A 21,745-nucleotide genomic window follows, 5' to 3' on the forward strand; every position below is an offset into this window, starting at 1 on the left:
CAACCCCAAGCAGTGTCAGCTGTCACTCCAAACTGCCACAAGTGGCAGGAGAGCCTCAACCGCTAGGGATAGGACACAAGACCACGGGCCCCTCCCACTGACATTACTGCAGTCAAGAAACTGTAAGGCCCCCAACTTGCTAGTGGTTCCAATAAAAGGAAGGCCTTCAAAACAAACATGGGACAACCTCAGCCTCCCCCCGCTGTGACATCTTGCTCCCAGCCAACCCAACAGACTCCCTCCAGACGTTCGCTCACCGTAAGCCCTTCTCTTCCTCTTCCTGCTGCCGAAGGGATGCCGTTTGAGACCTCGAGTCTGCACCGGAAGGGGCATTGGTGAAGACATCTCCAGCCCAGGCCAGCTTCGGATCAACCGGCGGAGTGCCACGCTCTCGGAGGATCGAAGGATGGCGTTCAAACTGCTCTGAACTGGAGCCCCCGCTGTCTGATCGCTCACGGGGCAGGAGACCTGAGGGGTGAACAGAAGACACACCCGTGGCGAGTCAGGCCTACCGGCTCCGACAGTCTTCTAAAAGGCTGCCTGGTCAAATGCACTTGGACCAGCCTGGACTTCTTTTCTTCAGCTCTACTTACCAGAAGGATGGACCCCAGGGGGGTAGAAGTCTATGGGGGGCCGCCCTTGCATCACACGTGGGTCGATGTAAGGCGGAATCATCATCCAGCGAGGATCAAAGTTCATCTGCGGCATGGGGGGCGGCCTTCCAATGGAGCCGGGGTACATGCCTTTGGGCGGGGCCTGCTGTGCTGGAGGCGGGGCTGGGGGTTGCTGCTGCCCTGCCGGCCCAGGCTGAGCATGGACGCTGCCTGAGGGGCCCATGGCAGCCAGAGGAGCCCCTGTTGCCTGCTGCTGGGAAGAGGAAGCCATTGGGGACTGGACTTGGCTGTGTTGCTGCTGCTGCTGCCATTGCTGCTGCTGCTTCAGTAACTGCTCCTGAAAAGGGGGTTGGGGGGCAAAGGAGAGAGAGGGCTCTTTCAGTGACCTCAACAGCACACTAATGAGAGACCCTCACTTCCTGCGACACGTGTGTCGTTGGATAGAGAAGTTATGAGTTGCTCAGGTAGCTGCGAGGACATCAGGGGGTGTCAGAGACTCTAGTCTAAAGACTCATCACTGCAACGGAACCTCAGCCAAGTTGCTTCCTTATATTGGCCCCACCCCAACTACCCCTTCCCGTTAGGAGCAAGTGCCTAGCCCAGGCGCCTGCCTTCACCCCCTGTACCTGCTGCTGCCGCTGGAATCGTGGAGGCAATGACTTCTGGTACTTGGAATAGGTGAGGGTCTGAGCCGGAGGCGGCTGGCGGGCCTGAAGGACCGTCTCGGCTTTGGGCTCCACCTTGGCTGGGGCGGGAGCGGCTGGGAGAGCAGGGCCAGGCAAGATGGGTGGCTCTTCCCGCACTTCGGGGACTTCCTTGGGAGGCGGAGCCACAGCGGGCTCAGCTGTAGTAGACATGCACAAGACACACGCAAAAGAAAGGCAGGCTTTGTGAGGCAGCAGGCGGACTCTGGGTTCAACCTTGCCGATCTCTGGAGCCCGGGGTGGGGAGCCTGCAGCCCTTCACAGGGAAGCTGGGACTCTCAATTTCTGGCCTGGCCTATGGTCAGGCATGATGGCAGTTCACAGTCTAGCATCGCATGAGGGGGGGCACAGATCCCCGAAGCCCTGTATGCACCACCCACCAAATCAGCAGGCAAGATGGCATGCTGCACGAACCTTGTTACCAGGGACATGGGATGCTGCCTGACGCCAGGTCAGGCCTTTGGGCCAGGCCTTTGGGCCACCTAGCTTCTCCCAGACTCACTCCCAGCTGAAATCTTGGGAGAGCCGCTGCCAATACAGTACTGAACTAGGCGGACCCAATGGTAAGAACTCAGGATGAAGACGACGACACAGCTTCCTATGTCCCTATGACTCAAATGACAGCAACATCACCTGACAGCTTGCCATGTGTATAATGGCCACTGCAACACACAGCACTGGGCTCCTTTGGGGCGGGAGGGCAACGTAGATATTCAATAAATAAATAAAATGGGAGATTTGTACCATCAGCCAAGAATCATTTGGCCATGAGAAACACAATGTGGCATGTCTGCAGGCAGATCAGGCCAAGTTGCCTTCCTGTTTTCCTTTTATTGCATACTTTGGGCTTTCCCCCTCTCATTTCTTGTCCTTGTTTTATTGTACTTTTCAATCAAATGATTTTTCACTTTGGTTGCTAACTACATTAGAATATATCTATACAAGAACACCGAAAATAAAAGCCAAGGTTTACCAGCGCTGGAGGAGTCCAAGCTGCTCCTGCCGCTGCTGCTCGCGACAGCACTGTGAGGTTTGCTGGCCAGCACGGGCTCCTCTTTCTCCCTCTTCTCCTCGGGGGTGACTGGGGCAGCCGGCGGATTGGGGGGCACAGGGGTGGGAGCTGGAGGGGGAGGGGGAGGAGGAGCAGCCACAATGATGGGAGGCGGTGACTCCTTGGGAGGCTCGGGCTTCAAGCGCTTGTCGGGAGCTCCAAACTTCTCATCCAGGCGCTTGAGCTTCTCGGCGCAAGCCGCCCGCCGCTCCTCTTGCATGCGCCGCTCCTCCTCTTCCCGCCGGCGTCTGGCCCGCTCCACCGCGGCAGAGATCTCCGAGGAGGACTGCTTCCGCCGCTGGCGCCAAGCTTCGTCCTCGTCTTCTGGGGGGAGTGGCCGCAGTGAGCGGTCCTGGATGGCAAAGAGAGAAAGAGAAGCTATCGCTCAGAGCTGTTCCGCTGAAAGGAAACCTGAGCTAGAAACACAACTCCCAAAGACCCTCGAGGAGAGCAGAGTTTGTCCCTGCTCACACCCGTGTTCCCTCACTAAGAAGCCCAAAGGCCCAAATCCAAGTATCGAAACATCCGCATGGAAGCTGCTCTGTTCCTTCACGGCTTCATCCCTTCAATAACTCAGCGTGGAAGTTCTAGTTAAAGCTGAGAGAGAGTGGGCTAATGCCAAGTGCCACCCAAATGCCTATTTTATTTTAGCCGAAAAGCAGAGCATAAATCAAAATAACGATGCCAATGTGCGTTGTTCCGGCTAAGGAAGTTTTCTATTTTTACAAGAGGAGTGTAAGAGTTTGGATTTGATATCCCGCTTTATCACTACCCGAAGGAGTCTCAAAGCGGCTAACATTCTCCTTTCCCTTCCTCCCCCACAACAAACACTCTGTGAGGTGAGTGGGGCTGAGAGACTTCAGAGAAGTGTGACTGGCCCAAGGTCACCCAGCACACCACACTGACATTTGTATCACTGGTTTACCCGGAAACCAAATGCAATCTCCACACTTTGGCCCGCCTGAATAACAGCTGCCAACCACAGGCGCTCTCAAGCAGGATTTGCAGCCTGCATAGACTCACCGGGAAGTCATTGGGTTGCCCCCAGTTGCCCCGGTTGGGGGGTGGTGGCGGCGGAGGTGGCGGTGCCCGGACTGCAGCAGCAGGTGGCGGCGGTTCTTTGCCACCTTCTGGGGGACGTGCGTTTTCGGCCCAGGCTGCTTTGACGAGGGGTTGATCCTCTTTTGGAGTTCCAGCCTTCTTGGTGTCTGTGCCCGATGACTGGCTTTCCGGGCCGGAAGCCTCATCATTGCTTGGGGACAGAGGGGAAGAGAGAGGTGTCAAATGGGGCCACTTAGATCCTGCACCTTCTGCTCAGAGCTGGCGGGGGGCAGGGAGCGAGGAGAGAGCATGCGCAGGTATTTTTGTGATGTAGCTGCAGCCAGGCAAGAATGACTTTTCTGTAAGATGATCCCATGTGGCTCAGGGCTGCAGCTCAGAAGCAGGCACCGGGGGGGGGGGCACCCGTCTCACAAAACAAACATGCTTTGTGCCAGCTGTGCGGGACAGAATCGGTTATTGGCCATACCACCGCCTAATCTTACTGGTTCTCAGTGGTTTCTTCATCAGACTCTTTCCCGTCCTCCTCATCGCTGAATTTCAGCTTCTCAGTGTAGTCCACTTCTTCGTGGGCTCCTGTGGGAGACAAATAGGATGTCTTTCGATTGACAGATCCAATAAGAAGAAACGCTTTCAAGAGTCCCGGCTCCTGTGGGTAGCTCTGTGGTTAGGCTCTTTCATTACCTGCCCAGCCTTCATCATTCTCCTGGTCCAGCTCATCAAATTCTTTCAGGTCATCCTGCTTGAGGACAGGGGGCCGGCTCACAGGCTCTGACACACGCGCCGCAGGCTGCGAAGGGCGGGGTCCTGGAAGCCGCTGGAACCTGGAGATGACAGGACGACGGAGATCAAGAGAAACGTCACACCTCTGACTTTCCTTGCTGCTGATCTAAATAATAATGTTGCTCTAAACCCAGCAGAGCAGTGCATTGTAGCACTCTAGGCGCTGAAGGACCAAAACTCCCACTATTCCTCATCACCAGCCATGCCAGGAAATACTGGAGAGCTACAGATTCCCTGCACTAAGGGGACCAAAGGATCAAGTACTACGAAGAAGTATCTGCCTTCCCTTGTGTAACAGCCAGTCTTTTCCTACATAGAGTCAGAGGGCAGGCATGAAGATTAGGGTTTTGTGGTGCACCGGCCTCTAGGCCATACGCTGCAGAGAAATCAGGAGACATTTGCATTCCACTGATTCAGTGTCTGCTTCTGATGGTGCAACAGGAAGCCTATAGAGGAATTCTCTTCCTTGTGGGAGCAGAGAAGGGAAAGGTGCCCCTCTATATCCTCCACTATTTCACAGATGCCACTTCCTGCTCCCTCCACTTTCTGATTGATCTGCTCGGCCCAAAGAGACTCCAACCACACACCTTCCCTTTGCTGTCCGCCTGTTCAATTACAAGCTTAGTTCTCGAACGTTTTGGCTCCTGAACGCTGCAAATCTGGAAGTGAGTGTTCCAGTCTGCGAACTATTTTTGGAAGCTGAACATCTGATGGGGCTTCCGCAGCTTCCTGCAGCCAATCAGAAGCCACGTTTTGGTTTCCGAACATTTTGGAAGTTGAACGGACTTCCAGAACGGATTCTTGTTTGACTTCCAAGGTACGACTGTACAAGGAACCCAAAACATCCAGCTCCAGTTACGCAGTTGACTGCAATCTCCTGCACTTCCCCACTTGCTCCTGTTCCTGGTCCTCTACATACTTTCCCCTTCTGCCACAAAGATCACTTGCCATTATCACATTTTTAATTTTTAAAAACCCCTTACCTCTGCGCCTCTGGTGTGGGGTAGCGGTAAGGTCCCTGCGGCCCATATGGAGGCGGGAACGGGAGGTACGGGGGATACATCTGAGATGGGGTAGGGGAGAAATTGGTTACTGGAGGGTTTCCCCTCTCTCTTCCGTTTCCCCTGCCCTCAAACAAGGAAGCAGGTGGCCCAAGTCACTCGGCACCTCCTCTTCTGCAATATACTTACAAATGGCGGCATCATCCCCCGGTAGGGAGGGAACTGAGGCGGGATGTTGGGCTGCAGGCCAACCCCAGCCCGTCCGTCCTCGGGCACCAGCTCCCCGTCAGTGCCCCGCCCACCTCCGTCCCGCCAACTGGTAGCGTCTGCAAGAGATTGGGCGGAAGAGAAGTTAAGAACGTAAGGTGTGTCTTGCTGGGTCAGGCCAGTGGCCAACATCCTCTTACAGGGGCCAACCAGATAATATAACGCCCATGGAAATCCTGAAAGCAGAATCTGGGTGCGATTCCCACCCCCAGCAACTGGCATTCAGAGGCAGACTGCCTCCAACAGAGGAGTCTACCTCCATGTGGCCATTGCGGCTAGTAGCCTTGACCCCCACCCATTTTTAATTATGTGATACGTGAAGAGGGGCTTTGTTTTGTCTGTCCTCCCCCTCCAGGACTGCCTCTCCTGGTATGCCCCGTGGAGAACCTTAAGGTCCACAAATGGCAACATTTTGGAGGTCCCAGTTCGAAAGGTAGTTAGATTGGTCTCAACTAGGGCCAGGGCCTTTTCAGTACTGGCCCCGACTTGGTGGAACGCTCTGTCACAAGAGACTAGGGCCCTGCGGGACTTGACATCTTTCCGCAGGGCCTGCAAGACAGAGCTGTTCCGCCTGGCCTTTGGTTTGGACTCAGTCTCCCCTTATGGTTTTGATGAGGCTGCATTTTAAATTGCATTTTAACCTGTACGTATTTTAAATTGGGTTTTCCCCCCTATTATGTTTTTAATGTAATTTTACTGTGGTTAGCTGCCCTGAGCCCGGCTCTGGTCAGGGAGGGCGGGGTATAAATAAATATTCTTTTTATTAGCTTCATTAGATGTCCCCATGTGAAGGAGAAAATCTTCTGGCAATGGTTGATAATGACAATGCTCCCCCCACTCCCAGCTTGCTCTGGGGCCCAGAAGCAACGGACGCTTGAGCAAAACCACTCACTCTGGGGGCGGAGGTTTGGTCCGGGCCCATACGACGCATCGGTAGTGTCCTTTTCTTTGCCAGCTTTGTCCTGGTCGCCAGCCGCCTGCAGGGTCGGAAATTCCTCGCGAGAGAATCGCGACAGTAGGCTTGATCCCTTTCCACCTTGGCAACAGAGAAAGAAAGCCCAGGTGGGTCCTTTACAAGGGTCTCGTAACACATCTGGGGCGATGGCAGCACACCAGAGTGTTGAGCACCAGGGGGTGGGCCTTTTTGTTGGTGGCCCCATATCTCTGGAATACCCTTCTCCAGGGAAATACACGTGCGGCTTTCTCTGCTGGTCTTTCCAAGAAGTTTGATGTTGCAATGTTTTAGGAAGGGGCAGTGGAAAATACAGATGCTAATATAATTTTTTAAATAATAAAATAAATGGTGGTGGGAGCTGAAACATACTGATTCTCCTCTCTCCAAAAGTCTGAGGTCCTAGCTTCACACAAAATTAGTTGGAAGACAGCTTACCATCTCCTTGCGCTCCATGGGTAACGCTGGCCTGCGCCCAGGACTTTGCCCCGCTTGCTACTGTAGGGGGATTCTGGAACAAGAGGAGGGGTGGGAGGTCAAAACCGACTGACCTTCTTGCCAGCTTCCTTTTGTCAAGCGATCTCCAAAACTGACACAATCTAAAGGTTCACGTTGATTCATTAAGAAAAAACCCACAAATCTCACGGTTAAATCAACCCAGGCAAAGGTAAAGGCACCCCTGACCATTAGGTCCAGTTGTAGGCCGACTCTGGGGTTGCGGCGCTCATCTTGCTTTACTGGCCGAGGGAGCCGGCATACAGCTTCCGGGTCATGTGGCCAGCATGACTAAGCCGCTTCTGGCAAAACCAGAGCCGTGCATGGAAACACCGTTTACCTTCCCGCCGGAGCAGTACCTATTTATCTACTTGCACTTTGACGTGCTTTTGAACTGCTAGGTTGGCAGGAGCAGGGACCGAGCAATGGGAGCTCACCGCCCGTCGCAGGGATTCGAACTGCCGACCTTCTGATCGGCAAGTCCTAGGTTCTGTGGTTTTAACCCACAGCGCCACCCGCGTCCCGCAAATCAATCCAAGCATGGCTCAAATGCCTTTAGAAAAGGGGCAGCCAACCCAGTGCCCTCCAGAATGTCTATCATTCTGAACTGGTTACAGTGATGGTTAGGGCTGATGAGAGCTGGAGCCAAACAGCACCTGGGGGCACACTGACTTCTCCTGTTCTAGTAAGTAGCAAGGTTGGCTAGGGAGTTATGGGGCAGCCCTGCCCCTTGCTGTGCAGTTGTTAACATGGGTTTTGTTTTGATATAGCGCTAGGCTATGGTTTAAAGCAGGGCTGGGGAGGCCTCTGGGCTGGATCAGTCCTGTCTGCTCTGACTCAACTGAAGTCTGGTTTCATCTGGCCTGCAGTGATGCAGCCACACTACAAGGAGAAGAGAGTCTGGCAGGCACGCTCAAGCCCCGAGGCCAAGCCATGTCTCAGCTGCCACACTCAGTGGCTGGGCCTCTAAGCTGACTTGCAAATGTGCCTGGTCTCACTCTCCCCAAGAGAAAGGAGGACAAGGCAGACAGCAACCCAGGAAAGAAGCCGAGTTTCCCAACCCCTGGATTAATGAGCAGGCCTTGGACTCATGAGCAACCTTCTCCTCTTCTATTGTGCCCACAACTGAGGCTAGAAGCTTTTGTTATACTCAGTTACCCACTATGCCCAAACCCAGACAGACTGTGATTAGTCTTAGCAATGTTTTAGGGAAACAAGGCAACTTCAAACAGTCTCATGATTCTAGCTTGTTTTCATAAGGCACAGGTAATGTTAGATCTGCACCCAAAACTGTGACTAACGCTTCTTCTCACTAAGCTTGAACACTCAACTGCAGGCTTCCAGAATCTCATGAGAGCTGTGCTGGAGGAGGAGAAGGAAGCACGTGAGCCAGAGACTTGGGCATGTAATGCTAAGCCATAGTTTAACACAATGTCCCAAACAGTCACAGAGTGAGTGACAATAAAGCCCAACTTTCTGCAAAAGCTTTGATGCCAGGGAAAAACCCAAAAACTATGCAAAATGTGGACCGTCAGTTAGGAACTATAGCACATCCATGCCAGAACCTGCAACTGTTTGCTCTGGAAGCAGGAGAAAAGCTGTCTCTAAGAGGAAAGGTGGGAGGTGATTCTTAGCTAGTCCTGAAAGAGTCCTTCTTCTGATAAGCTCCTGCCTCCTGGTAGAAGAAGGACTGCACCCATGCATGGACTGAACGGCGATTAAATAGGGAGAGAACTGGTGCTTCTGCTGGGGTCAAACAGAGGGGAGAAGGGACTGGAGCTAGGAAACCGTGGCTCTTTGCAGAAAAAGCGTTAGGATCTGTTAGGCTGGAAACTGATACACACAACTGTCCAGAAGAGGAGAGCTTCTGATTGGGAGCCTTCAGCACCCCAGTTCTTGCCCTGGATTTACCTCGGGGGCTGTTGGGGGTCGTTTCGGTGGGTTTGAGGCAGACGTCTGTGAAGCCGGCGGCGACTGCGATTCCGGCGGCTGAGCTGTCGAGGCATCGGTACTGGAGACGGGAGGAACGAAGACGCCCATTGAAGCAAAGGTTGGTGGAGAATGTGCCTTCCTCCTCCCCACCACCCGGAAAAGCAGCGTCTGCCCCCCTCTGGCTCCCTCTTACCTCTTTGGGTCTGGCTGTTCCTGCTTGCTTGCCCATCCTGTCCCGTCTTTCGGCACTAGTGAGACGTTGGGGTCATTGCCTTTGTTCTCCGCTTTTAAGCTTGGCAGGTTTGCAGGGGGTGGCATGCGCCGGGCAATGGCAACTTTACCGAGACTCTGCAAGCCATGGCGGGGAGTAACTGTAGGGGAAGGAGGAGGCGGGGTCAGGCACAGTCCTTGAAAGCTCCGCCCTCTCCCACCTCCCCCAAAGCTTCCCTTACCGACCCCACCCCTCCCATGAACTGCTGCAACTACCAAGAGCTTTCTTGCCAAGTCCCAAATTGGTAGTTTCAGCTGTACTCAAGGAGGGAGCAGCTGCTCAGGGCGCTGCGAGTGCCATCAAGGGGGCATCAGAGACTAAGCACATTCATCATGGCAACCGCCTCCTCCTTTGAGAATAGTACTCAGAAGAAAATACTTGCCCTCCCCCCCCAACACAGAGGTCATTTTACCTGTGGGTTTCTGTGTTTCTAAGGATTTGCCCTTGTATGTATCAAACAAGTTGAGTGACGAATACTTTTTTCCATCCTTCCCCTTTGCTGTTTGCCCCAAACGATCTGACATTGCGCTGTAAGGTCATTGAGTACGATGGTTCCTCCTGGCTCCCTGCGAAACGTGCCACTGTTGGGAAGAGGTTTGGGGAGAGTAAGAGGACGAAAGCTCAATAGTCCCAACTCCATCCTTCCCCATCGATCGACAGCCACTTGACAACAAGCTCTTTCCTGTACAGACCCTACACGTTATCCGGAGCAAGCATGGGGAGAGGCACTTCTATTTCAGAGCAGCCCATTCAAGTGGAGTAGAGACATCTCCTATGGTCACGAAGAGGAGCACCCAGGCTGGACTGAGAAGTGCAACTGGGTGGGGTGACTACCCCATGAACGCCCCCCAATCTCTTTTGCACTGTATCTTTTAGATTGCTAGCCTAAAGACACAGACAGATTTACTAGTGATCACTGTGAACCACCTGGGAACCTTTCCCAGGTGAAAAGGAGAGTGGAAGTTTGACTTCCCTGGGTCAAACATGCCATGAAGCCAGGAATGCCTTCAAGCAGACAACATCCCACACTTTCAACTGCAACACCTGGCAGCAAACACAGGACGGGGCTCCATGCTCCCCAGTTTTACAGGAGCTCAGGTAACCCCACCCCATTTACTTATTTTCAGATATTTCAAAACTGACTTTCAAGTCTAGTCTCCCGAAGACAACATGCAACAATATACTACCCCATTAAAAAGGGCTTTTAAAAAACCACAGCCCTGCCATCCACATAGCATGTTAAAACAACCAGTTCAAAATGCTCATTACAGAAAAATGTAATTTAAAATATAACTAAGCCCAGCAAACCTAAGAGAAGGACAATCAGAAACCACCAGCAGCATATACAATACCACCTTTGGGTTAAAAACCAGAGAAGAGATACATTTTCAGACGTCTGTCTCTTGGGAGGGAATTCTTACAAGGTAGGAGCCACCACTGATAAGGCCCTCCTCTCTCTAGCACCTGCTAGCCTAAGTCACCTGGGAGCTAGGCCAATGAGGAGAACCAAAGCTTATTGAAGAACAGCTTACTCCCTTCTCAAAATCACAATCACATTTACAAGCTAAAGGAACTGTTGCTATGGACTTTGTTTAAATTCACTGAGCTATCCCCTTGGGTTCCAATTAAAAAGCCAAGTACTATTCAACCACTTGAATACCGCCGACACATATTTGCATAACACTGCTGGCGACAAACTAATCACAGTTGTTAAATCTATGTTTCATAACTGTTAACTAATTTCTAATTTTTTTTGCAATTGACCTAAGTCTCTTTCCATCACAGTTCACCTGGACAAATATATCTGAACAGCCAACCCCCATCCATAAATAGGATTAGCAACATCTGTCAGGGATTGTTTAGGATTAAATGAGTCCCTTTCCACCCAACACATACACACCCATGATTATTTAACAGGACTTTCACTTTTCCCCTTGAAGCTCCTACACAGCTAAGCAGAGGAACTAGAGAGAGAGCTGCATGTTACAGTGTTGTTAAGAGTGTCGCACACCTTCCCAAAGGTTCAACATCACAAGGCAGGTTCCAGGCATGGAATTTATGTAGCTTATCACTCTAAACAGGGGTCAGGAGAGAGAACAGTGATTTCATCCTATCACACCTTAACCTACATAGAATATTTGTAATGCTTGCCTCAGAAGTGAAATATTTCCCCTATGCTGTCTCATTGACCTTATGTTCAGCTTGTGGGATTCCTAAACACACCTGGTTGGTCACTGAGGCAAACAGGACGCTAGACTAGGGCTCTTCCTATGTTACTGGATAGAGAAACAGGCTTTGATTCACTGCTTTTGTTAAGAGGGCCATGTACTGAGTTTTTAAAAAACCCCAAAGCCTAAAATTTAACAAAATGCCATTTTCAGGGTTCTCCCCCCCCCCAGCAGCAAACTTGAATATTTTTTAAAATAATAATACACAGTGCTGTACTTTAAAAACTTATTTTCCCACATCCCCCAAATAGCAACAAATCATTTTAAGCAATACAACATCAGAACATGCCCTTAGTTTGCTCTTCGGAGTGAAGTTGAGAGGAACCGACAAATGAGCTGATCTCAGTGATGGGCGCAAGGTTGGGGGCAAGCAAGGACAGGAGCTTGCCTGAGACATTGAAAGGCTTCCACTTTCACCGGCAAGAAGGCAGCAATAAAACCAGTCCTACAACAACTCTGATGGTGGAACACACACTTTGCAAGGACAACGGAGAAAGGGCAAGGAAGAGGTTGGGAGTAATGAAGCTGCCTGATTTAGTGTCAAACTGTTAATCCAGATGGCCTAGTACACATACTGTGACCTGCAACAACCTTCCCAGCCTGCTACCTAAGCTGAATTCAGTCTTAACAAGGAATCACAGAATGGAGAGTTCGACCGACCTCCTGCAATGCAGGAATCTCAACTAGATTATACATGGCAGATCACAGCTAACGAATCCCTGACACTCAGCCATCCAACCTCTGATTAAAAACATCCAAGGAAGGACAGTCTGCCACCTTCTGAGGGAGTCTGTTCCACTGACAAGCAGTTTTTACTGTCAGAAAGTTCTTTCTGATGTGTAGCTGGAATCTCCTTGAAGCCATTGTTGGGATCCTACCCTCCAGAGCAGAATAAAACAAGCCTGTACCATCCTCCGTATGACAGCCCTTTAGATATTTGAAGATGGCTATCATTTCTCCTCTCAGTCTCCTCTCTTCCAGGCTAAACATACCCAACTCCCTCAATCGTTCCTCACACGGCTCGGTTTCCAGACCCTTGATCATCTTGGTTGCCCTCCTCTGCACACGTTCCAGCTTGTCAACATCCTTCTTAAAGTGTGGTACCCAGAACTGAACACAGTACTCCAGTTGTGGTTTGACCAAGGCAGAATAGAGCAGAAGCCGCCTTCTGCAGTGGGCTTATCCACACTTACCTTTCCCCCCTGTTCTTTCCAGGCACAGGTCTGTGCTTAAAAACTCTGTGTCTGAGCGCTGAATTTATTTATTTTTTGGCCTGGAGCATTCTACGTAAAAAACTGCTCTTTAGTGCTCAATCAGAGCAAACATCAATTTGGGATTTCCATGGATTGCAGTTTGCTCCGATTGAGCTTTAAAGAGCAGGTTTTCGAGGGGGAAAGTTCTGGCGGTGAAGTGCTCAGACCTAGAACTCTAAAGTGCAGACCGTGCCTGAAATTTAAGTGTGGCTAAGCCCAGAGTCAAGCCATTATGGTTCTCCAGCCCTTCATTGTCTCCTCTGCCTAACAGCAGGCAGGTTTATCACAGCCTGCTCCCTGAGATGATTTAACAGGAGATGCCAGGCCTGAGCAGGGGACCTTTGGCATGACAGGGAGGGCTGGGGAGACTGAGGGGAAGGAGAATTTGGGATGATACAGAAGCAAGGGCCAGTGGGAGAGGCAGCTGGTGTGAACACAGGGGTGGCGTGTGTGCGCACGCGCATCCTTTCAGTTCTCTACAACAAACCAACAAGGTTTGAGATGAGTTGTTCCATTAAGCTGCAGCTCCAACTCCTTCGAAGGGCATCTGAAACAAACCACAGGAAGCCATGTTCTTTCAGCTTCTAATGTTTAAATCAGATTTCATAGTTTGCAAGGCCAGAACATCTACCCCGATAACAGAACGAAGAGAGATGACCAAGCTCTTCAAGAAGTCCTTGATGGGAAAGATCCCCACATCCTTCATAAGCTGCACAATGACACCATTAGGAAACTATGTCTAAATTTAAATGATTGACTGTGGGGAGGGGGTAAGCAACTTCTAACCCACAAAGCCATTATTCTTCAGTTACTGGAGCAAATCCTGCATTTACAACGGAGTGTGGTCTGGCAGCCTTTTGGAACTGCATGTATTTTTGGCCCACTGCCCTTCCTTTTGCATGACATGCCATCATATGAGCGATGTCGTAGTTGCACAAAGTGGGTGGGTAATATTCACGACAGATCTGTTCGAACAAGTGGAAAGATGGTTGGCAACCATGTGGCACAATTTACTGTATTATGTATTGTTGTGTTTTTATGCATGCGTTTTAGCCATAAGGCACTGCCCTGATTTTGTGAAGAGAGGTGAGAGACAATTGGTCAGTGAGATTTTTACTGAATAGAGCAAAAGGCCATAACCGGTACAGTTTAGTCAAAATATTATAAAGACACCAAAGGGAGGTGCTCCCTTGACCCTGGCAGGTTTTGGTTCAGCTTACCTTAGGAACCTGTGGATTCCTGTTTCCCGCTATAGGATCAGGTCATCCTACAAGACTCTGCTCTGGAATCCTAGCCTTTGGTGGTAAGGCTGCCAAATATGAGCAGGGCCATTTTTTAGCGCTCACTCTATGGAACGTGGCTCCTAGGATGGCTATTCCAGACCCAATAAATTGTGGCTTTTAGAAAATAATTTGTGGCCTCTAGACTTTGGAATTACTGGTTGACTTCCTTGATTTTTTAAAAATCTCTCTTCACTGGTTGATACTACTGTGGCCTTTTAAAAAGTAACAATAGTGCTTTAAAACTGGGATGCTGTGCATTTCTAGATCTGTGCCACATGCATCTGCTATTAAATGCCTTGAGGACCACTTAAGGTCAGGATGGTGTGATTTTTAAAAAAAATATTTTTCCAATCAAATTGAAAATACGTAAAGCTAGCTGGCAACTACCGGCTGCTAGTTTGGGCTTTGCTTACCTTTGCAACTGAACTGCCCGTTAGAGGGAGAGCAAACAAAACCACTCCCAGAAGAAAAAGCATAATTAATCAACATGGAAGCAGCTGCAGTCAGTGGCTGCAAGTGTAAGGTAGTCTCAGCTTCGCTTTCTGCTAATCCCAAATTTGTGGAATGTTTTCTAGGTTGGCATAGGTAACAGGAAGCCCATCAATGAACCCTAACCACCATAATGGCAGAAACACATTAAACAACATTTGCAGGGTCTGCAAGCAAATGCCAAATGGGCTTCTGTACCTGGGAGGTTCTTATTTCTCCTTCCTGATCTCTAGTTCCAAGCTGGATGAAACTTTGGGGGCCAAAACAATCAAAAACCTCTCAACTTCTATATATCAAGTTATTGGATGGCTTGGCAGTTTGGAAGCATCCACTTGGCATCGCAAAAGGGCTCTTTTGCGTCACACAACCCCTAGTCCTTTACTCCAAATTTCCCTACAACGTCTATACAGTAGTACCTCTGGATGCAAACGGGATCTGTTCCAGAGCCCCATTCGCAACATGAGCAGAATGCAACCCGCGTCTGCGCGTGTTGTGATTCCCCGCTTCCGCACATGCGCGTGACATCATTTTGAGCATCTGAGCAAGCGACGAAACCTGGAAATAATGCGCTCTGTTACTTCCGGGTCGCCGCGGAGCGTAACCTGAAAACACTCAACCTGAAGCACATTTAACCCGAGGTATGACTGTACTACTTGCCATATTGTGCCCGCTACTATTGTAGGAATAACTGCTTTTCACAAGAACGCAAACCATGCAAACGGAGCGGAAGTCACCAATTTAGAGAAAGAACAATGGCTAATGTTCCACCCCACTCTTACAACCCCATCACACTGTAGTGTGACTGAGGAAGAGACTCTAAGGAAGTCAATGCAGATAGGAGCAGGCCAAATTCTCAGTGTCTCCCATCAAGTTCTATGAAACTAGCCAGGCGTGGGTCTAGCTGCGGCCAAGTGGAGATCTCTGGATGCCAGGTAGGCAACTGGGGAAAGCAAAATGTTGCTTAGAGAAGGATCTGAAATATTTTCCTCAAAGAGTGAATTTGTTTTATTCTGGATTGTTTTGTTTGATGTTGAATGTGTTATAAAACCACTTTGAGATTTGTTCTTTATATATAAAGCGACATAGAAATGAAATTAATAAAAAAAAACCCCACAAAAAAGGGACTTAAGACATCCCACTGTGGTGACTGTAACCTAGATTTAAGGTGCCATTTGGCAATTGCCTGAGTTATATACCTGAGTTTCTGTTCCCCAACCTGCCAATCTTGGGTGATTTTATTTAGCTTATATCAAACACACAGAACTGCATGTTTTGAGTGTCAGGAGGTAGGCAGGAAAACAAATGTTGCAAAGGTTGGCAAAGATTTAAAATGTCGTAAGAGGAGCATTTGCATCTTGAAATGTGAAGTCATGCAAGCTGTGGTTAACTCAAAATACAGTTTGTGTTGGGAATAAATTAACTTTTCTTTTTAAAACTCAGCATTTCAACACCACCCTTACCTTGGAATTTTGGTTTGGCTGAGGTTAAGATGGCCTTGCCGGTGACTAGCTACATATTAGCAATCAAAATCGGGGCTCAATTCTGAAAAGTTACATTTGAAAAGATGCAAAATTGCAATTGTCACAGAGGAAAACACATGCCCCTAATCAGAGTATCACACTGCTGCCCATTTAACTCCTTAAAAACCTGGAGTCATGAAACATGCTTTACTGTACAGTGATACCTCTGGTTGTGAACAGCACATGCGTGAGTGGCGAAATCCGGAAGTAACCCGTTCTGTTACTTCCGGGTCACTGGGGGACGTATCCTGAAAGAACGTAACCTGTGCAGGTTCAAGTTGAATAAGATGAAAACCAAGGTTCTAGAGAAAATTTTAACTATGAATGAGAGAGAGAAGTTTCAGGAGGAGACAGGACTAACATTGGTTAAAAAAGTGAAATACTTAGAGGTTAACATGACGCTAAAAATGTGAACTTATTCAAGGATAATTATGAAAAATGTTGGACTGAAGTGAAAAAGGATTTAGAAGTATGGACAAATTTGAAATTATCATTGTTAGGCCGAATTGCTGTGATAAAAATGAATGTGCTGCCAAGGATGTTATTTTTGTTCCAAACATTGCAAATTTTGGATAAGATGGATTGTTTCAAGAAGTGGCAGAAGGATATTTCTAGATTTGTCTGGCAGGGCAAGAAGCCTCGTATAAAATTTAAGATATTAATGGATGCTAAAGAAAGAGGTGGATTTGCCCTGCCAGACCTTAAACTTTATTATGAATCAGCTGCTTTTTGCTGGCTGAGAGAATGGCTGCTTCTTGAAAATACTGAAGTGTTTGATTTAGAAGGTTTTAACAATGTATTTGATTGGCATGCATATTTGTGGTACGATAAGGTAAAAGTACATAAAGCATTTAAAAATCATATTGTTAGAAAAGCATTGTTTAATGTTTGGATAAGATATAAGATTTGTTAGAAAAAACAACCCCAAGATGGTTGTCACCAATGGAAGCGAAGGCACAGAAAAAACTCAATATGGAGGCCAAATGGCCGAAATACTGGGAAATTCTGGAACAAGGTGGAGAGAGAATAAAATTGCAGAGCTTTGAAAAATTGAAAAACAAAGTGAGAGATTGGCTCCATTATTATCAAATAATGGAGGCATACAAATTGGACAAAAAAGTTGGGTTTTCAGGTGGAAAAATCAAAATTGGAAACAGAATTGTTAGATCCAAAAACCAAGAATTTGTCAAGAATGTATAACTTGCTGTTGAAATGGAACACTCAGGATGAAACGGTGAAATCAGCTATGATTAAATGGGCACAAGATGTTGGACATAACATAATGATGGCTGACTGGGAACGGTTATGGACCACAGGTATGAAATTTACGGCATGTAATGCCCTAAGAGAAAATTTAATGAAAATGATTTACAGGTGGTACATGACACCAGTTAAGCTTGAAAAAATCTATCATTTGCCCGATAATAAATGTTGGAAATGTAATGAGATTGAAGGTACATTCTTTCACCTTTGGTGGACGTGCCCAAGGATTAAGACATTCTGGGAGATGATATATAATGAACTGAAAAAGGTATTTAAATATACATTCCTTAAGAAACCAGAGGCCTTTCTCCTGGGCATGGTCGGCCAATTGGTGTTAAAGAAGGATAGAACTTTTTTTATGTATGCAACAACAGCAGCAAGAATACTCATCGCAAAATATTGGAAGACACAAGATTTACCCACCAGGGAAGAATGGCAGATGAAGTTGATGGACTACATGGAATTGGCGGAAATGATTGGCAGAATCCGAGACCGGGGGAAGAGTCGGTGGAAGAAGACTGGAAAAAGTTTAAAGACTATTTACAGAAATACTGTAAAATTAATGAATGTTAGAAAAATGTTGGAATGAAGTTATATGGCTTTAGTAGAAATGTTACAAGGAATTAAGTATAAATAGATTAATAGAGCTTTAAAGGGAAAAATATGGTTAGAATGTGTTAAGACAATTATAGGATAGAAAACAGAGGAAGATGGAAAGGAATTGCTGAAACAATTAACAGAAGTGGAATACAAAAAGGGAGGTGTGAGGAGGTCGAGGAAATAAGGGAAAGAAAGATAAGATGTTGAAATTGGATTGTGTTTTAAATGGTTTTTGTTTTGTTTCTTTTTTGTATTGTATGTTTTTTCTTTTTTGGTGTTTTGTAGTGTTGTGTTTAATTTGTTGGAAAACTAATAAATATTATTAAAAAAAGAAAAAGAAAGAACGTAACCTGAACCGAACGTAACAAGAGGTATGACTGTATTAGAGATTTGCAAACTTCTAAATGCCCTCCCCCCAAACCAGCAAAAAACCACCCCATTTCCCCTCAAAAATTGGAAAATAAATTATTTGCTTTATGAATGAATTGTGTACGTTTCCGAGCACAATTCAAAGTGTTGGTGCTGACCTTTAAAGCCCTAAACGGCCTCGGTCCAGTATACCTGAAGGAGCGTCTCCACCCCCATCATTCTGCCCGGACGCTGAGGTCCAGCACCGAGGGCCTTCTGGCGGTTCCCTCATTGCGAGAAGCTACAGGGAACCAGGCAGAGGGCCTTCTCGGTAGTGGCGCCCGCCCTGTGGAACGCCCTCCCATCAGATGTTAAAGCGATAAACAACTACCTGACATTCAGGAGACATCTTAAGGCAGCCCTGTTCAGGGAAGTTTTTAACGTGTGATATTTTATTGTATTTTTGGTTTTTATGGAAGCCGCCCAGAGTGGCTGGGGAGGCCCAGCCAGACGGGCGGGGTATAAATAATAAATTATTATTATTATTATTTTTTCTTAAAGACTAGGTGTTGATATATTTAGCCCCCCTCCCTCCCCCCCCACAATTTATAAAATTGTAACAGGAAGACTTTTATGCAAGCCCATGTATAGTATCAGATTAGTGCAATTCCTGTACACCGAGGACAAGCAAGTCCTGAGTTTACAACTGAGATTACAACTCTCAAATGCAAGAGCAAGAAGCATTTCTGCTCTTGGAGGCCACACCCTTTGTTACAAGAAAAGGAAGGCGGATTCAATGCCCTCTCTGTCTGTGGCCTTCCTCTTGTTGGTGGATCTTCTTGACTAGGCTCCAGAGAACTAGGAATGGGAGGAAGTACAGGGAACTATAACTTTGCTGGCATCCAATTCACGCTGCTGCACATCTGTTGGATCCATGATCCAAAGGCAGAAATGTTAAGCGAGGAAAGCACTGCTCCTGCACTTGCCTCGATTACAAAACAAGCATCACACTTAGGACTCAGTGTTGGAAAGGTATTTTCAAACACTGCAGGTATTTGACCAAGGAATGCTGGCTGGGATTCTGCCAAGCATACCTCTCCTGCAACATGGTGGCAAGGTTTTTACACAACCCAACTCCCTTGCTTCTTACCCACTTCAGATTCACCCAACTTCTGAGGCATGTGAAAGAAACTGGTCTATTTTTGGAAGTACTCACACCAAATCAAGAAATAAACTGACATGTGAAAGGGGAGAAGTTTGTTTCAATCTGGGCAAACCTTCCCTTTCTAGAACTGCAAGAGAAATATGATGACAAATATGAAACAACAGAAACTAATAGAGCTAGCTTAGAAAAAGAGAATGATTACCGTATTTTTTGCACCATAACACTCACTTTTTTCCTCCTAGAAAGTAAGGGGAAATGTCTGTGCGTGTTATGGAGGAAATGCCTACGGGTGGCATGCCTACGGATTTTCCTCCTCTAAAAACTACGTGCGTGTTATGGTCGGGTGCGTGTTATAGAGTGAAAAATACGGTAAATTTCACGTAGCATTCATCTGAGTTTTGTTTCCCCTTCCTCCTATTCTTAGCTACTATTATTTCTGCTTGACACTGTGGAAGACTGGAGAAGACATAATTTTCAGATTAATTATCTGTTTTACTGTAATGTTGGTTGCTTCGTGTGTGTGTGTGTGTGTGTGTGTGTGTGTGTGTTATGCCTTCTCCTCCCAAATTGGCAAAACCAAAGAGATGCTGGGCTTCTTACTGAACTGCAGCTTACAGCTCCATTTATAACCAAAACTTAAAATAAAATGTAATTTGTAATTACAGTGGTACCTTGGTTCTCGAATGGCTTGGCTCCCGAATGCTGCAAACCAGGAAGTAAGTGTTCCAGTTTGCGAATGTTTTTTGGAAGCCGAACATCCGACCCAGCTTCCGATTTGAGCGCAGGAAGCTCCTGCAGCCAATCGAAAGCCGTGCCTTGGTTTTCGAACGGTTCTGGGAGTTGAACAGACTCCCGGAACTGGTTAAGTTTGACAACCAGGGTACCCCTGTATTGTCAGAATGAACTACTTTTAGTATACCACACATGATGCCAAACCAGGTTTTACAAAATGCATTATGTCTTCCACACCCAGCTGGCTTACTGTGTGGTCTCATTCCTGGAGAAAGACGCGACTCTCACTGAGCATGTGAGCCAGGGTTTTGATGTGTAGGGTGCAGAGGAGAAAACCAAGCCCTATGAGGAATGGTTAAGGGAGCTGGGTATGTTTAGCTCAGAAGAAGACTGAGAGGTGATAGAACAGGGTTGTCGCATGAGAGGATGGAGTAAACTTGTTTTCTGCTGCTCCAGAGGATCCAAACCAATGGATTCAAACTACAAGAAAGGAGATTCCAACTAAACATTAGGAAGAACCTTCTGGTGGTAAGAGCAGTTTGACAGTAGAACAGACTCCCACAGGTGGTGGTGGACTCTGCTTCGTTGGAGGTTTTTGAACATAGGTTGGGTGGCTTTTTCTCAGGGATTCTTTAGCTGCAATTCCTGCATTGTAGAGGGTTGGAAGAATGACCCTTAGGGTCCCTTCCAACTCCACAGTTCTATAATTCTATGTTCCTAAAGGAATAAAGTTCTTTCAATATGTATAGGGTACATAATAAAGAAGTGTTACACTTTTTCAATTTGTCCAAAAAAATAAATCCCAGTCCCTTCACCCCAAAAATGATTCTTTCTATGGTTTCTACATTTACAGAAATTTTACAACTCTAAACACATCGGTGGCTATTTGCAACTAAGATCTGTCCCAGTCTAGTACTAGGCCCAAGACTAGATATACTGAAGGAGTACAGTGGTACTTTGGTTATGAACTTAATTCGTTCTGGAGGTCCGTTCTTAACCTGAAACTGTTCTTAACCTGAGGTACCACTTTTGCCAATGGGGCGTCCCGCTGCCGCTGCGCAATTTCTGTTCTCATCCTGAAGTAAAGTTCTTAACCTGAGGTACTACTTCTGTAACCCGAAGTGTTTGTAACCTGAAGTACCACTGTAATCAGCTCTTTTGGCGAACCCCATTCATTTCCCTTGTTGATGAGAATGAGCTGAGTTGCGCACGTCCTCCTATTACTGCACATGTGAGAGGAGAAGCTTCCAGGCCTGGTTGATGACAAACCAACACCAAACTATGGTTTGGTGGCATGTCAAAATACAGCTTGCAAACAGAATTGCACATGCGAGCATGGCCAATCAAAGGCGCTTTCAGAGTAACCATCTGGGTCTAGCTAGCTTTTCCTTCATACTGCAAACAACAGGGTTTGGACCAATTCAGTGTATTACAGCTCAAGTAGACACATCGGCTGCTTTTACGGTATATGAGGAGGTTATTTGGTTTCAGAAATGGCATGTAGTCCATGAAGTACCAACTCAACCTCTTTATCATAGAACTTAGGGGACATATGATCATAGAATTGTGGAGTTGGAATGCACTGGTGCATTAACATATTAGCCACCTGCTCTATTAACAATAAGCCTTAATGCTGCTGGGTTTTAATTGTGTTTTTATCTTTTTGCCAATCACAGCAAGAAAAAGCTGATGGGCACATTACAGCATGAAAGCTGTAATAGCTTATTGAAACCAC

General features: G+C 47.5%; 1 protein-coding gene across 4 annotated transcripts in view; it reads right to left on the bottom strand.

Moving 5' to 3' along the window:
* Window positions 1–21,745, bottom strand: part of PRRC2A (proline rich coiled-coil 2A) — a 43,411-nt gene that overhangs the window by 15,971 nt on the left and 5,695 nt on the right. For all 4 annotated transcript variants that reach the window (XM_081181712.1, XM_081181711.1, XM_081181709.1 and 1 more), the window contains exons 2-15: window positions 9,542–9,710; window positions 9,052–9,229; window positions 8,838–8,937; window positions 6,870–6,942; window positions 6,372–6,515; window positions 5,402–5,538; window positions 5,195–5,274; window positions 4,113–4,252; window positions 3,914–4,004; window positions 3,393–3,621; window positions 2,292–2,721; window positions 1,241–1,458; window positions 594–951; window positions 258–468 (exon numbers count right to left, since the gene is read on the bottom strand). In XM_081181712.1, the coding sequence (XP_081037838.1) occupies window positions 258–468; window positions 594–951; window positions 1,241–1,458; window positions 2,292–2,721; window positions 3,393–3,621; window positions 3,914–4,004; window positions 4,113–4,252; window positions 5,195–5,274; window positions 5,402–5,538; window positions 6,372–6,515; window positions 6,870–6,942; window positions 8,838–8,937; window positions 9,052–9,229; window positions 9,542–9,653 (2,501 nt within the window). In that variant the 5' untranslated portion in view covers window positions 9,654–9,710. The remainder of the gene's footprint in view (window positions 1–257; window positions 469–593; window positions 952–1,240; window positions 1,459–2,291; window positions 2,722–3,392; window positions 3,622–3,913; window positions 4,005–4,112; window positions 4,253–5,194; window positions 5,275–5,401; window positions 5,539–6,371; window positions 6,516–6,869; window positions 6,943–8,837; window positions 8,938–9,051; window positions 9,230–9,541; window positions 9,711–21,745) is intronic.

The sequence above is a fragment of the Podarcis bocagei genome, assembly GCF_964188305.1.
Source record: "Podarcis bocagei genome assembly, chromosome: 2".
Taxonomy (NCBI): Eukaryota; Metazoa; Chordata; class Lepidosauria; order Squamata; family Lacertidae; genus Podarcis; species Podarcis bocagei.